Source organism: Ictalurus furcatus, chromosome 27 (assembly GCF_023375685.1).
Source record: "Ictalurus furcatus strain D&B chromosome 27, Billie_1.0, whole genome shotgun sequence".
NCBI lineage: Eukaryota > Metazoa > Chordata > Actinopteri > Siluriformes > Ictaluridae > Ictalurus > Ictalurus furcatus.
The window spans coordinates 2,081,863-2,098,176 of NC_071281.1; the positions used below are offsets into that span (position 1 = coordinate 2,081,863).

The 16,314-nt window shown below is 43.4% G+C and overlaps 1 protein-coding gene across 2 annotated transcripts; it reads left to right on the plus strand.

The window, feature by feature from the left end:
• Positions 1 to 8,364: 8,364 nt before the first annotated feature.
• On the plus strand, positions 8,365 to 15,393 carry LOC128602691 (B-cell receptor CD22-like). 2 transcript variants are annotated; one of them, XM_053616642.1, is made up of 9 exons: positions 8,365 to 9,469; positions 9,567 to 9,776; positions 9,933 to 10,277; positions 10,364 to 10,582; positions 10,687 to 11,022; positions 11,123 to 11,207; positions 11,300 to 11,354; positions 11,432 to 11,649; positions 11,773 to 15,393. In XM_053616642.1, the coding sequence occupies exons 1-9, from the start codon at positions 9,028 to 9,030 to the stop codon at positions 11,849 to 11,851; spliced, it is 1,989 nt and encodes a 662-aa protein (XP_053472617.1). In that variant the 5' UTR covers positions 8,365 to 9,027; the 3' UTR covers positions 11,852 to 15,393. The 2 variants fall into 2 exon arrangements, with proteins under 2 accessions (XP_053472617.1, XP_053472618.1); XM_053616643.1 differs by having other exon boundaries at positions 9,424 to 9,776.
• The last annotated feature ends 921 nt before the right edge of the window (positions 15,394 to 16,314 follow it).

The following is a 16,314-nucleotide window of genomic DNA, read 5'->3' on the forward strand; positions in this document are numbered from 1 at the left end:
ATGAGGTTTTATTTATTTTAATTTACGAAGTTACTTAGGACTGTTTACCTTCAACAAGGCTCTGCCATTGTTCTGGCTGGGTGAAGAATGTGGAACACAAATTGCAGAATTCAGTGATAGAGTAATGACCATCACTGCACCTGCCTCTATTGTCAGAACCAACTGCTTCTAATCTGCACAAAATAAATACATAAAAAACGTACAGGTCAGGTGATCAAGTGATGTTAAACACGGCAGAAACAGGAATCAAAGTTATAAAAACAAATTTGGTCACAACTGGAAGAACTAATGGGACTTCAAAAGGCTTCATAACGTCACTAGTAAGCACTTGGAGCAAGGTTTCTTAAAGACTGAGTGAAAGTGTTTTAATAACACACGCTGTCCGTTCTTGAACCAGATGTAAGTGGGGTTGTTAGACAGAGTGCAGGAGGTGATACAGCTCAGCTTTTACTCCAGTCTGATACTGTAACCTTCATATCTGCAAGTATTAAACTAGGTTTGTTATTATTTTCATTTATTTATCGATGAAATTGACTTAAATTAATGTTTAATTTTGTGTTATTGCCTGTGATGGACAGAGACAGAGTGAAGTTTAAAGTGAATTCTTATACACAGCACGAGAGCGACCCTTGACCTGCACTGACTTTGTAAGTGAGGCATTTCCCCTCATCACCAGCAGAGGCAGCACGCTCCTGAATTCTACAGCAACCTCTGACACTTTCGGGCCACTTCCTGATTTTAGGCTATATTAAACTCTGAGAGAGTTACAATGTGCTGTCCCTACTACTGGAATACACACCCACCCACCCACCCACACACACACACACACACACACACACACACACCAGTGAAGTGTTCTTAAACCAAATAATGAAAGTGAATTAAAGTCTCAGCTAAATTAATAAAAGTATGAGAAATGTTATGTGGAGATGAATTTAAAGGGGAAAAGGCCTGGTGGAGAATGTAAAGCTCAGATCAGTTTTTCAGCTACTTTGTTGATGAGCTGCAAAAAAACAGATGGAATAAAATGTCATTCATTATGATGTATAGTATACAGGAGAGTTTGACTGCTGTGTAAACTGATTATTTTTAATGATTCAGTACTAGTGCTGAAATAGTGTGTATAAAGAGACTGTTTCTTACTTTAAATTTAAGCTCAGAAAACAGGAAGGAAACAAAGTTATTTTTCATCTTCAGCTACTTGCGTCTAGTCCAGCACATATGCTTAACCCGTGACTCACACACACATACACACACACGCACACACACACACACAGAGCATGAGAGACAAGAACGTGTGAAAATAACCATAGAAACAGAACTCAGAAACATTTCATACTTCACACATCTGGGTTTACAGAATTAAGAGTATAAATAAACTCACAGAGAGTATGACACGCCCTGTCATCACACCACTGCACATTTCCACTAAGTTAGAACATTAAGAGGAGACCCGAGAGGATGTGAGAAAAAACTCTATGATTCTCGTTAGTAAGTTTGTATATTACTGTAAATATTTCATCATCACCCCATGTATGATTTTACAGATATTATTATATTTATCTATTAATATACAACGAGCACACCTATGCATGTTGATATAGATTGTGTTTATAGTGATCTCCCAGTTAAACAGTTAAATGATTGTGTTTTTCAGGGCTCTAAGTGGAACTATGGACGTTGGATCCAGAAAGCTGCTGCTGCTGATCCTGTTGTTGAATATTACAGGTAGGGTTGCTGTATTTGTTGAGTATTAAGATGAACCTGTTTCTGCTACATGGAATATGTTAGCTGTGGGCTTTTCCTAACAGGCCTAAACTAAACAACTCCAGATACAAAATGAATGGACATGAAAAACTCCTAATGTTGTAACAGATTCCAGGTTATCAAAAGGTCATAAACTGTGCTAAATGAGTATTTACTTCTGTGTGCTAGATCCAGCTTGCTTTATTTTCTAGATATTGTCGCTTGTTTAACAGCTTCATGCTGGTGGCAACATTAAACGCTAATGCTACAGTAGTGATGAATGTGTCGGCTGATCTGAGAACAGTTTTGCGGTTTATTTTGTAATGTTTCAGGCCAGGATGTGAACTGGGGAAGCTGCTCTTAGAGCAGAACAGTTTAAAGGCTCTTGTTCTCTAGAGTTTTATTAAAGTTGATCAGTGAATTTAACAAAACTGATTGAAACAGTGGAACATGCAGTAATGTAAATCCACACACAAGTGTTACTCTGAGTGTATGAGCTGATCCAACTTAGTTTTAGAGGAAATTGATTCTTTACCACTGATCTGAGACCAGATATATTTCTATTATGATCATGTTAAGATTCACGACAAAAGATTATAATGCATTTATGAATGTATGAATCGTCCAGATAATTCAGTTGTCTGTACGTGAACGTGTCTGGACTCTTAAAGATCTTTTGTGGAGATTGTGGGTGAATTTCTTTCCTGATTGAAGCGTGCAGTCAGATACAGGATGCAAGTGTGTATACTCAGCATGTTACACAAGGATTGTGGGCGTAGTCAAGAGTGGGGTTTAATACCCAAGTACGCAACATCTAAAAAAACGGGTCGGGACTGGAGGCATATGCAGGCGCAGATCAAAGTCTTTATTAAACTTAAAGACACATAACCAAAGTAATCCAGTCTTCACAGGCAAACGGGAAATGTGGCATAACACTATCCTTCCAGGCATGAAAACAAACGATATCAACTATACAAACTATAACCATTAATACTGAGCGCCGTGCTCAGTAACCAAGGCATTTAAATAACAAACATAATCACCTCAAAACATAAACACCTGTGGCAAATGAAGGTACTTCAGCTAACGCTCAACCCAGAAGCGAGCGAATCAAAACAAAGTCCGAAGACGAGCCACAGTGCCATCTGCTGGCCATATCGTGACAGAACCCCCCTCCAACAGGGGTCCTGGGCCCCTGTCTGAACTGTCTCTTGCTGCCATAGAAAGCGAGGCAGCCTCCGTCGGACAGCAGATGGGCGGAGCAGTACCCCCACCGGGGTTGAAAGTCAGGGCACCACCCCCGGCGGCTCTGGAATGCAGGGCGCAGCCCCCGGCGGCACTGGAATGCAGGGCGCAGCCCCCGGCGGCACTGGAACGCAGAATGGTGTCCCCGGCGGGACTGGACGGCTGGGCGGCGTCCCCAGCGGGACTGGACGGCTGGGCGGCATCCTCGGCCGGGCAGGGCAGCAGGACAGCTTCCTCGGCTGTGCAGGGCAGCGGGACGACCTCCTCGGCAGGGCAGGGCAGCGGGACAGCTTCCTCGGCTGTGCAGGGCAGCGGGACGGCCATCTCGGCTGGGCCGGGCAGCGGGACAGCTTCCTCGGCGGTGCAGAGCAGCGGGACGGCCTCCTCGGCTGGGCCGGGCAGCGGGACAGCTTCCTCGGCTGTGCAGGGCAGCGGGACGGCCTCCTCGGCTGGGCCGGGCAGCGGGACGGCTTCCTCAGCTGTGCAGGGCAGCGGGACGGCCTCCTCGGCTGGGCCGGGCAGCGGGACAGCTTCCTCGGCTGTCGGGAGCTCCCCCGCAGAGACCTCCCCGTAGGCCTCAAGCTGCAGCTCTGAGGTCCCCATGTTACCCTCAGGCGGGAGCTCCACAGCTGAGACCTCACCGTAGGCCTCAAGCTGTAGCTCTGAGGTCGCCTTGTTGACCTCAGGCAGGAGCTCCACAGCTGAGGCCTCCCCGTAGGCCTCACGCTGGAGCTCTGCTGTCTTCGTTGCCCCCCCAAAAAAATTTCTGGGCCAGCCCTCACCTCTGGACTGCGCGGCGTGGTGCAATTCCCCTGCAGTGGGAAGCCCCAGATGCTCAGGTCGCTTTGCTAGCTGCATTGCACGGCGTGGTACTCCGGTGGTCGGGACGGGGTCAAGGGCGCGGGGGGTGGCATGGCGCGTAGCACAGCTTGCAGCTGTCTCTGGTCAGCCATCATGCGCTTGAGCCGAGCAAGCTCCTCACTGAGCTGTTGGTTACGCTCCAGGAACGACGCGGATGGTGGCGTGGCGCATGGACCGGCTCGCTGCAGAAGCGTTTGTTGCGCGATCTGGTGAGTGAGCCGCGCCAGTGCTTCGTCCATTACCCTTTGCTTCTCCCAGAACACTCGGTCCAACTCCGCGCTCATGTTCTTCTTGATCTGCTGCTTCCGTGTTTGGCTCAGTATTCTGTAACGGGTCGGGACTGGAGGCGGATGCAGGCGCAGATCAAAGTCTTTATTAAACTTAAAGACACAAAACCAAAGTAATCCAGTCTTCACAGGCAAACGGGAAATGTGGCATAACACTACCCTTCCACGCATGAAAACAAACGATATCAACTATACAAACTATAACCATTAATACTGAGCGCCGTGCTCAGTAACCAAGGCATTTAAATAACAAACATAATCACCTCAAAACATAAACACCTGTGGCAAATGAAGGTACTTAAGCTAGCACTCAACCCAGAAGCGAGCGAATCAAAACAAAGTCATGTGACTTGTCCGAAGACGAGCCACAGTGCCATCTGCTGGCCATATCGTGACAGTCAGAATTTAATTAAACACGATAAACAGGAAACATGACACGACAGAACCCTCCTTAATGCGTGGCTGAAGTGTGAGAAGGGTAAAAAAAATACTACCAGCTGCCAAAGCCATTGAGGTGGGCATTGCCCAGGAAGTGCAACTTCCTTCCCTAAGGTAGATCAAAGAGCAAAGGTCTCCATGCTGATAGTAGGATTTAGATGTCCTCAGTGAACCCAGGAAGTGATGTCCTCGGTGCAGCCAGGAAATGGAGCGATATCCTCAGTGTACCCAGAAAGGGGAGCAATATCTTCAGTGAATCCAGAAAGAGGAGCGATGTTCTCAGTAACCCTAGGAAGGGGAGCGATGTCCTCACTGAAGCCAGGAAGTGGAGCGATGTCCTCTGTGAAGCCAGGAAAAGGATCGACATCCTCAGTGAACCCAGGAAATGGAGCGACGTCCTTGCTAAACCCAGGAAATAGAGCGATGTCCTCGGTGAAGCCAGGAAATGTACCGATTTCCTCTGTGAACCCAGAAAGGGGAGCAATATCCTCAGTGAACCCAGAAAGGGGAGCGACGTCATCAGTGAACGCAATAAGTGGAGCGACATCCCTGCTGAACCCAGGAAATGGAGTAACATCCTCAGTGAAGCCAGGAAATGGAGCGACATCCTTGGTGAAACCAGAAAGGGGAGCGATGTCCTCAGTGAACCCAGAAAGGGGAGCGACCTCCTCAGTGAACCCAGAAAGGGGAGTGACGTCCTCGGTGAACCCAGAAAGGGGAACGACATCCTCGGTGAACCCCGAAAGTGGAACGACATCCTCAGAGAACCCAGAAAAGGGAGCGGCGTCTTCAGTGAAGCCAGGAAGTGAAGCGACATCCTCTATGAAGCCAGGAAGTGGCGAGACGTTCTCAGTGAAGCCAGGAAGTGGCGAGACGTCCTCAGTGAAGCCAGGAAATGGAGCGACATCCTCGTTGAAGCCAGGAAATGGAGCGACATCCTCGTTGAAGCCAGGAAGTGGAGCGACGTCCTCGGTGAAGCCAGGAAGTGGTGACATCCTCGGTGAAGCCAGGAAATGGAGCGAAATACTCAAAGAAACCAGAAAGGGGAGCGGCATCTTCAGTGAAGCCAGGAAGTGGAGCGACGACCTCTATGAAGCCAGGAAATGGAGCGACATCCTCGGTGATGCCAGGAACTGGCGACATCCTTGGTGAACCCAGGAAATGGAGTGAAATCCTCGGTGAACCCAGAAAAGGGAGCGACATCCTCGGTGAACCCAAAAAGGGGAGTGACGTCCTCGGTGAACCGAGAAAGGGGAACAATGTCCTCAGAGAAACCAGAAAGGGGAGCGATGTCCTCTGTGAAGCCAGGAAGTGGAGCGATGTCCTTGCTAAACCCAGAAAATCGGGCGACGTCCTCGGTGAAGCCAGGAAATGGAGCGATGTCCTCTGTGAACCCAGAAAAGGTAGCTACACCCTCAGTGAACCCAGGAAGGGAAGTGATGTCCTCAGTGAACCCAGAAAGGAGAGCGACCTCCTCAGTGAACCCAGAAAGGGGAGCGCCATCCTCAGAGAACCCAGAAAAGGGAGCAGCGTCTTCAGTGAAGCCAGGAAGTGGAGCGACATCCTGTATGAAGCCACGAAGTGGAGCGATGTCCTCGGTGATGCCAGGAAGTGGCGAGACGTCCTCAGTGAAGCCAAGAAATGGCGAGACGTCCTCAGTGAAGCCAGAAAATTGAGCAACGTCCTCGTTGAAGCCAGGAAATGGAGCAACATCCTCATTGAAGCCATTAAATGGAGCAATGTCCTAGTTTAAGCCAGGAAATGGTGCGACGTCCATGGTGAAGCCAGGAAGTGGAGAGACGTCCTTGGTGAAGCCAGGAAGTGGAGCTACGTCCTCAGTGAAGCCAGGAAGTGGCGACGTCCTCGGTGAAGCCAGGAAATGGAGCGAAATCCTCAGTGAACCCAGAAAGGGGAGCGACGACCTCGGTGAAGCCAGGAAGTGGAGTGACGTACTTGCTGAACCCAGTAAATGGATTCATATCCTCAGCAAACACTGTAGGTGGAGCACTGTCCTTCAAAAAGTCTGGATGTACAGTGGTATCCTTGTCATCAGCCTTGGGTAGAACTGGGCAGGATTTTTACGCTGTCCTCATGACCCTGCTGAAGAACACTAATACTAAGAATGAAAGATTCTCAGTAGATTATAATATGAACTGCTTATTATAATAACTTTTTCAATATTGCTTTTATTTATAATTCACTCTTAGCTCATAAACACAAAGCCTTTATTAACACTTTTATGTGCATGAACATCAATAGCATTGTTCACTGTATTTTGTTGGCCAGGTGTTTTAACTATACTTGACTTTTAAATACTTAATCAGGAGTTTTAACAATATTGAAAAATAATTCTTCATTTAAACAACAGCAACACAGAGACAGTGTAACACACAACTCCACAATGATCAGAAAGCAGACAGGACAAATCCAGAGAACAGTCAGAACTAGGCAGGAGTCAGAAACATGGCAAGGCATCCACAAAATAACAGCTCAGACCTTAGACAACAGGAGATCTCAGTAATGACAATGAGTATGAAAGTGTTTTATATAATCTGTGAAGAGGAAATGGCAATGACAAGTGAAGAAGTGTCCTAGAATTCAGGAGAGGGAGCCCTCTGGTGGTGGTATGGGGTTTGATCCTGAGCTACGTGTGTGTGTGTGTGTGTGTGTGTGTGTGTGTGTTTGTGTCTACCTGTTACGCCACGACCAGCAGAGGGCACTGTGGCTCGGCTCCTGACGAGTCACGTGACATTGTTTTTGTTCGCTCGCTTCCGGATTGAGCATTTCGTATTAAGTGACTTTAATTTGCCCCAGGTGTCCATGCTTTGAGTTAATCATGTTCTTTATTTAAATGCCTGGGTGACTGAGCACTTGGCTCAGTATTATATCGTGTCTTTAGTTGAGCCTGGTTAGTATTGTTTGGATCAGTAGTCGCGTTTGTTTTCCATGCCTCGAATGTTCTTGTTTCCCGGTGAAGACCGCGTTGTGAGTTTTGTGTCTAATAAAGACTGTGACCTGCACCTGCATCCGCCTCCAGTCTACGTTTCGTAACATACCTATCTATCTATCTACCTACATACATAAATATATATTAGTTGCTTTTTTATGGTTTTTGTACATTATTTACTTTTGGGACTGTTTGTGTAAATAAACACCATTGCACTGATGTGCTTTTGTGACTGAGCCAACATTTCTTGTGCAGAGAGCCATTACCAACACCCCTCATCACACAGAGACAGACACACAGTCATAACAGATGAACCAAAAGAGAAGAACAACCTGAAATCAGGACGCGGTACATCTTTAACTAGGTTTAAAAAAGGAATTAAGTTAAAGAGACTTTTTATAGCACAAAATAAAGGACAGTAGTGTAAGAAATGGGCGTTACTCACTTGAATGTCTGTTCTCATGTAAAGGAAAGGAAGACACTGAGCTAAAATAGGGTGATGTGGTAACCACAATGCTTTGGTAAGTGCATTACCCAACCTCTCCTAGTCCTTACTACTAATATCATATAGACGATCATAACCCTACAAGTGCAGTACGTGTGAAGGAGTAACAGATGATTAAGACAAACACTTGTCAGTAAATAAAACAACAGTTTTTTCCCTCACGGATATTTTTGGCCAGTAGGCAACATTTAGTGGATCTTCAAGTGTCAGCTGTCTGAAGGCCGATGTCACCATGTTTTACAGAAAGTCGAGAAATATAACATTAGCAGCGATCCTCATGTTACTGACAGGTAAACTTTTCAGATATTTCAGCTCTTTCTAGTGTTTTTCGGTGCTGTTGTGTACCTTTCTTTGTCTGTGGGAGTTTATTTGCACTGTTAATTCTATAAACCCGGATGAAGTTTTTGAACGGTTTCAAACTGGGTTCTGCTTCTGTCGTCATTTTTGCACGTCACTGGCTCTCTCGCTGTGTGACTGAGAACAGCAGCAGTGGTTAAAACTGTGGTTACGCTCTTCCTGGTCAGTGCATGATCTATTTTAATTTGTGCTTCTGAGGCCTGTTTCACGAGGCGAGTTGAACAAACTCAGAGTTGCAGAGTAAGTACGTTTTGAGGATAATTAAAGTTAACAGGTTTCATGGCGCCGGTTATCAACGTTCTCAGTCAGTCCAGGCTTTAACCCTGAATCAAGGGCCGTTTCTCAATGTGCGTTCTTATGCGATCTTGCGTCCTTGTGTTCTTGTTCTACGTCATCATCCACCGCCGAAGTTCAATTCCAGTACTCAAGAACGCAAGTACCGGGGACGCATAAAATTACCCAGATGTGTTCTTGATCTCGAGGACGTATCGGATGCAGACCTGAGAGCACCGAACCCGCTTGAAGTCCCGGAAGTCATGGCGATAAAACATTGCTCAAGCTAAACTTAAACTTACCTGTGTGTGTGTGTGTGTGTGTGTGTGTGCGCGTATGTGTGTGTGTATGTGTGTGTATGTGTGTGTATGTGTGTGTGTATGTGTGTGTGTATGTGTGTGTGTATGTGTGTGTGTATGTGTGTGTATGTGTGTGTGTGTTTGTGTGTGTGTGTGTGTGTGTGTGTGTGTGTTCCAGGAGTTCAGGCTCAGTACAGTGTAACTCTCTCCTCTCAGAGTCTCTGTGCTGTTACTAGATCTACAGTAAAAATCCCCTGTAAATTTACACCTGATCACTCCAGTGTCACACAGAGAGAGTGGTATCGAGTCCAGGGCTCTGAAGGAGAACCACGAGACCTGAGGAAAGATCCACAATACTCAGGACGAGTGTCTGTAAGCACAGAGACGTCTGACTGTGAGCTGACAGTGAGGAATGTGAGAGTGAGTGACTCTGGAGTTTATAACTTCAGATTTAAAACACAGAGCAGTGACTGGATATCAGCCTCATCTGGAGTTCATCTGACTGTTACAGGTAACACACACACACACACACACACACACACACTCCATGACAAATAATTACATATTTCATTTAGAATATAACGCCAAACCCTGTTTCATTTTTGCAGATGTGAAGGTTACAGTATCAGACTTCGAGAGCTACAAGTCACTGAGCTGCATCACCACCTGCCCCTACAACCCCACTTATGTCTGGTACAGGAACGGACAGTTTAAAGTTCAACAGGACAGAGGAAATGAACTGTATGTCACTAGTGGGGAATCAGGCAGCTACTCCTGTGCTGTAAGAGGACACGAGGAGCTTCGCTCTCCTGCTGTCTGTAAGAACTCACTTTACACTTCACTCACTCTGTCATCATCTCACTGCCAGCTTCTGTTAGATTACGATAAACTCACATGCAGTGATTCATGACTGAGTGACGCTTTAGTTGGTGTTAAGATCAGATTTCTGTTCTAATTCATTTTGTTTTGTTCAGGTGTTTTTGATGAGAAGAGCTGCTGGAATGTGACGTACTCCACCCAGAATATCTGCTCTCTGATTGGATCATCAGTGGACATACTCTGTGATTTCACGTTTACTGATCATAACAAGGTCACAAAAGTGTTCTGGTTCATTAAAGATCAGACTGGTGTTGAGGCTGTGGATGTGAGAGAGGATGAGGAGTATCAGGGCCGAGTGCAGTACACACAGATCTCCCAGAATAACTGTAGTCTGAGAATCACTAACCTGAGAGAGAGAGACGCTCAAACATACAGATTCAGATTCTACACTGATGGGGGTAAATACACCGGTGATCCTGGAGTCTCTCTGTCTGTCACAGGTAAAGCAACATAACTATACATTTACTTTATTACTTTTACTTAGAAGAAAAAGGTGAAATTAATAAAGTGATTTTATTATTTTCAGATCTGAAGGTTACAGTATCAGACTGGAGTGAGCAGTACATGAATCTGAGCTGCATCACCAGCTGCACTCTGTCTAACAACCCCACTTACATCTGGTACAAGAACGGACAGCGTGTGTCTGAGTGTAAATCTGCCTCCTGCTCTGTAGCTGCAGTCGGTGGTGCGGTCAGTTACAGCTGTGCTGTTGAAGGCCATGACAGTCTCCTCTCTCCTCCAGTGTGTGAGTGTGGATTTTACTCTCCTCAATCATAGTACATCTATATCTGTATCAAATGCTGATCCTGAACACACACCAGCTGATTCAGGTGTTTTATTTCTAATCAGATTCTCCTAAAAACACCAGACCAGTGGTTCTTTCCTCTGGAGACACAGTGGACGGGGATTCAGTGACTCTGAGCTGTAGCAGTGATGCAAACCCTCCTGTTCTCACCTACTCCTGGTTTAAACAGAGAGCAGCTGCAGACACACTGCTGACAACAGGCCAGAATTACAGCATCAGCAACATCAGCTCCCAGCACAGCGGACTGTACTACTGCACTGCTCACAACCAGCTGGGACAGCACAACTCTACACCCACACTCCTGGATGTGAAGGGTAACTCTACACAGACACACCTGGATGTGAAGGGTAACTCTACACCAACACACCTGGATGAGTCAGGTAAGTACAGTGTAAAACATTTATGTAGCTGCATAAAGCAGATGAACAAAAAATAACAAATATAAAGCCTCATATTGCTTCTGATTTATTTCTACATCAGAGAATTACACAGTGTTAATGCTCGTCATGGTGGGACTGGCTGTCTTCCTGGCAGTAACACTCCTCTCAGGAGCTCTGTGGATGTGGTATGTAAAATGTACTGAATATGTTTTAAACATAATTTTAAAAACAAATAGTCATTTGCAACTAGCATGAACATGTACTTGTTATTTCTCAGGAAGAGGAAGTCGAGCTCAGCTAATGGCCACAGCAGCACTGGTGAGAGTGGACAGGTGAGTGTGGATGAAAGGAGGGAATGTTTGATCATGTGACATGTTCATATATAACTTTATTCTGTTCTCCCTTTCAGCGTCACTCTCCTGCTGTTTATGAAAATGTCTCAGCCTCAGACAGCAGTGGAAGAGTCACCTCAGATGATCAGGATGACGTTCACTATGCCAGTGTTGTATTTAAAAACTCCCACACACAGGAAGTGTCTCTGTCACGCAGACTTCCTCCAGACACCACAGATTACGAGGATGTTCAGTATGCTGCTGTGAACGTTAGCAGGAGCACTGCTGCCATCCAGTGAGCAGATCATTATCATTACACCAACACTCACTGTGCTTCATTAAGTTCATTAAGTGACTGATTAGAAATGTAAGACATTACACTGCTCTAGTCTTTAGATCACCTATTTTTGTTCCACAGGCTTGTAGCAGACGAAGCAGCTGATGATCCGTCTCAGCTCTACAGCAAGATCCAGAAACTCCCCACTTCAGCAGTGTAGCCCATCATTAGTCCTGTGGCCTGGGATCTAAAAGCTAAAGAGGTAGCACTTCAGGTTCCTGGAAAAAAGCTGAGAGAGATGTGATAGTTCTGTTCTGTATCTCTGTTTTAACCCTCAACACTGCTTCCAAATCTAACAGGAGAAGAGGGACGGCTTTAACATTTTATTAGAGTAGAGCTAGCAGCATTATTGCTTTGATCGTGTATTATAGAGCTCTTATAATATTGTATACTGTTTTACCTTAAACTATATGTTTTACATTATAATCTTCAATAATGTGTTTGATTTATATTCACATTATTTTAAATGCAAAAACAAATTGCAGTGCTTAAATTATTTACCTATGAACTTGTTTTTTATCGTGCCGTCATTGGCTGGTCATTTACATGACTAATGCTGTAATGTTTGTTAGTGAGATAATCAGATGAAAAAAAATCCTATAAATAACCTGAATTTATCCTTAGCTCAAATTTGACTTGCTGCCTAGTCAGTTATGTTAGCGAGTGGAATTGACGCTAGTCTAACCTGGTATTAGTGAAGAAAACGGGCTAACTTAATTAAACAAATCCAGTTTACATGTTAGTAAACTAGTGAAAACGTGCCTTATCATGTTTTTCAAATGAGATGGAGTCCGTGCTTTCTAGGGAGGTAAAAGAGACGCTTCATTTTAAACCAGTCTTTCTTTAGTCCAGCGTACTGAAACATTTTCCTGAGGTAGGGTCAGGGTTATTAACTAGAACACCTCCACATATGACTTGTTGATGTAATTAAGGAAATGTCCCCGCTGTACAAACTTCCTCAGCTTGTGTTTAGATATAAACCACTGCAGTCGAGCTTTTACAAAGCTTTTAATACACGCATTGCTCATTTTATTCTGTTAAAACAACAAAAAGAATGAAGTTTTCTTAAGTGTATTTATGTTACTCTAAACACATTAGTAATCACTGGGAGTAAAAATAACAGCAATTTTTGTGAATCGTTTGCACATTATTGTATTTTTTTTGTTAAGGTTTTATTTAAAGGATGTAAAAGTCACTCTCAGGACATCAACGTTCACAACAATGATACTTGTCTTTGTGTAACGTGTATAAAATGATTTACGTGTGTTTGTTGTGAGCTTTTAGTGCTTTACGTCAGTTCAGAACTTTACTTATGAATGAGGAAATAAATCTTTTTCTTGAAAGCTTTTTTGTCTGGTTTTAACTAGAAACACGTGGACCTATAATTGTGAAATTGGTGGCATTAATTTCAGCAGCGTCAATGCTTTGTGGTTTTAAATGGCGTTGTGACACACGTGAAGACACTCGTACAGACGCTGCACTGTGGGTGGAGGGTGTGTGGGTTTGTGTACGTATGATTGTTACTGATACAGATCACATTCCATATACTGTAGATTATTATTATTATTATTATTATTATTATTATTATTATTAGGATGATGATTAAGTGGTTTACATATGATTTGATAGATTAAGTGATAGCTGTTACCGATGTTAAAGTAATACAGTGATGATATGTAACACATGATAAAGGGTTTCTGTCAAATGCATTATCCCACTGTGCTGATGAATTCTCGATTCTGATTGGCCAGACAGCAGTTCTGGCTGCAAATCACAGGTTTATATTAAAAAGCTTATAATATCTAATACATGATCGTTTCTATATTAAGAGCTCATTCACAGGGACTGTACGACACATGATGCACAATAATCTCAGTATAATAATAAATTAATAAAAAAAATATTTTTTATGTATTGTGTTCATGTTTATGAATAAAAATTTCAAATACATTAATCGACAACTAATTAAATCAGCTCATAGTTTCATTTTGAAAGAACTCAATAAAGTAAATGATTATATTGTGACATACCCGAACATTTCATAGTAATGAGATTATCTTTATGTTCATTAAAAGGTCATTACGCTTGAAGCTTTTCAGTACGGTGTGCGCGAGTGCCATCTGGTGGTCGAAAGGATGAAGTGCGAATAGACTGTTAAACAACAAAGTTATTAAGAAAGTGAGTCGTACATCAACAAGCACATTATTTCTCCTCTTTTCAAAGCTCTAAATCATACTCCAGTATAGAGACGGAAGGGGCGTGGCTTAGAGGATTTTTTTATTTTTGTTTTATTTATGTTTGAGCTCCTAGTTCCAAGTGACGTGAACATGAGAGGAGCAGAGAATAAGGACAGCTAGAATAGTTTGCATGACACTGTAGCAGCTAATCCCATATAATGATAGCTTAGTTGTGCCTCCCCTTGGTTAATGACACCCAACTAGCCTAGTCTTGAGTTAGATAGCCAAAAAGTTATATATTTATCAGTCTGGTAGTCCTGCTAACAGTGATACAGTAACACCTGAGGCAAGATTTATAATAAACCCAACTTTTTGTCTAATCATGTCATACTTTGGCAGCTAAGTTTCCACAGCCTCCATAAAACAAAACGTTACGCTACTAGCTGAGCTGAAACCGTTGAGCTGGAGAATTGACCATTATTTATTTTGTTTCTACTGATTTCTACTGACATTTACAGATCAGACAGACAGGATAGAGAAGGAAAGGAGACAGAAGAGGGAGATAAAATAGACAGTAAAGATGAGGGAGATCAGAACAGAGGGCCGTGAATATCCCAAGAGGCAACAGGAACCATCCCAGCTGAACCCATTGATTTGGGGACTGCAGATAGAGGGCCAAGGTGTGTAAAACATCACTGCTTTCCATTCAGCATGTTTGGCCAGCAAAAAAAAGCTCATTCCAACCAAGTTTGTTAGAGACATTCGAGTGGTTGTGTTATTCATGTGCAGTTTATGCGGTAAATCAAATCCAAACCCTTCCTTCCTTCCTTCTCTAATTTTCACATTTTTTAAAAAAGCAATTAGCCCTCATACAAGAAAAAACCCCACATGAAAACAGTCTATTTATAGAAACGTTTTTAAAAGCTTTTTGATGAAGAAGAATCTGGGCTCAGCCTCGGATCATTAACAGTCCAGCTAACACCCCTGGTCCATAGGCAGACCTGTGTGTCCTTAAAAAACAGACAATATCTGCAAGTAATAATCTAGGTTCGTTATTACTTTCATTTAAATATCGATGAAATTTACTTGAATTAAATGTTTAATTGTGTGTTATTGCCTGTGATGGACAGAGACAGAGTGAAGTTTAAAGTGAATTCTTATACACAGCACGAGAGTGACCCTTGACCTGCACTGACACTACTGTCACACTGTAAGTGAGGCATTTCCCCTCATCACCAGCAGAGGCAGCACGCTCCTGAACTCTACAGCAACCTCTGACACTTTCGGGTCACTTCCTGATTTTCTGCTATATTAAACTCTCTGAGAGGTCACACAAACACACAAATACACACACACACACACACACACGCACACACACAGACACGCATACACACACAACCATGCACACACACCCACAAACACTCCCACAGGATGTATTAAACACACTATACTATATGACTCATGCACTGACCAGCAAGAGCGCAACCACAGCGTAACCACTGCTGCTGCTGTCCTCAGTCACAAATAGCACTCCAGCCAAGAACGTGTGAAAATAACCATAGAAACAGAACTCAGTTTTTACAAAACAGGGTTTACAGAATTAAAAGAATAAATAAACTCACACAGATAAAGAAGGTGCAGGATGTTATTATATTCTATAATATATCTGATATTTTACTCGTCTTCTTGTGTACAGAAACCCCAGTACAGCCAGAGAGACAGTGTTGTGTTCTTAAACTAAATAATGAAAGTGAATTAAAGTCTCAGCTAAATTAATAAAAGTATGAGAAATGTTATGTGGAGATGAATTTAAAGGGGAAAAGGCCTGGTGGAGAATGTAAAGCTCCACTCAGTGTGTATTTCAGCTCTTTTGTTGATGAGCTGCCAAATGCAGATGAAAAAAATGTCAATTATTATCATGTATAGTGTACAGGAGTGTGTGACTGCTGTGTTTTTTAATTCAATACTAAAATTGATAGTGTGTGTATAACGAGACTGTTTAAGTGAAGTTCACGCTCAGAAAAAAAGGAAGGAAACAAACTTCTTTTTCATCTTCAGCTACTTACCCACCCACCCCCATCACACACACACACACACACACACACACACACACACGCCCCTTCATCACACCACTGCACATTTACACTAAGTTAGAACATTACTAAGAGGAGACCCGAGAGGACGTAAGAAAAAACTCTCTTTATGATTATGTTCACATTAGTAAATTTGTATATTACCATAAATACGAATTTTAACAGAATGTATCTATTAATATACAACGAGCACACCTATGCATATTGATATAGATTGTGTTTATAGTGATCTCCCAGTTAAACAGTTAAAGGATTGTGTTTTTCAGGGCTCTAAGTGGAACTATGGACGTTGGATCCAGAAAGCTGCTGCTGCTGATCCTGTTGTTGAATATTACAGGTAGGGTTGCTGTATT

Coding starts and splice junctions, on each gene's coding strand:
- LOC128602691 (XM_053616642.1), top strand. CDS start 9,028: ATGTGTGTGTGTATGTGTGTGTGTATGTGTGTGTGTATGTGTGTGTGT. Junction 10,278..10,363: donor AGTCTCTCTGTCTGTCACAG/GTAAAGCAACAT, acceptor TATTATTTTCAG/ATCTGAAGGTTACAGTATCA. Junction 11,650..11,772: donor AGGAGCACTGCTGCCATCCA/GTGAGCAGATCA, acceptor TTTGTTCCACAG/GCTTGTAGCAGACGAAGCAG.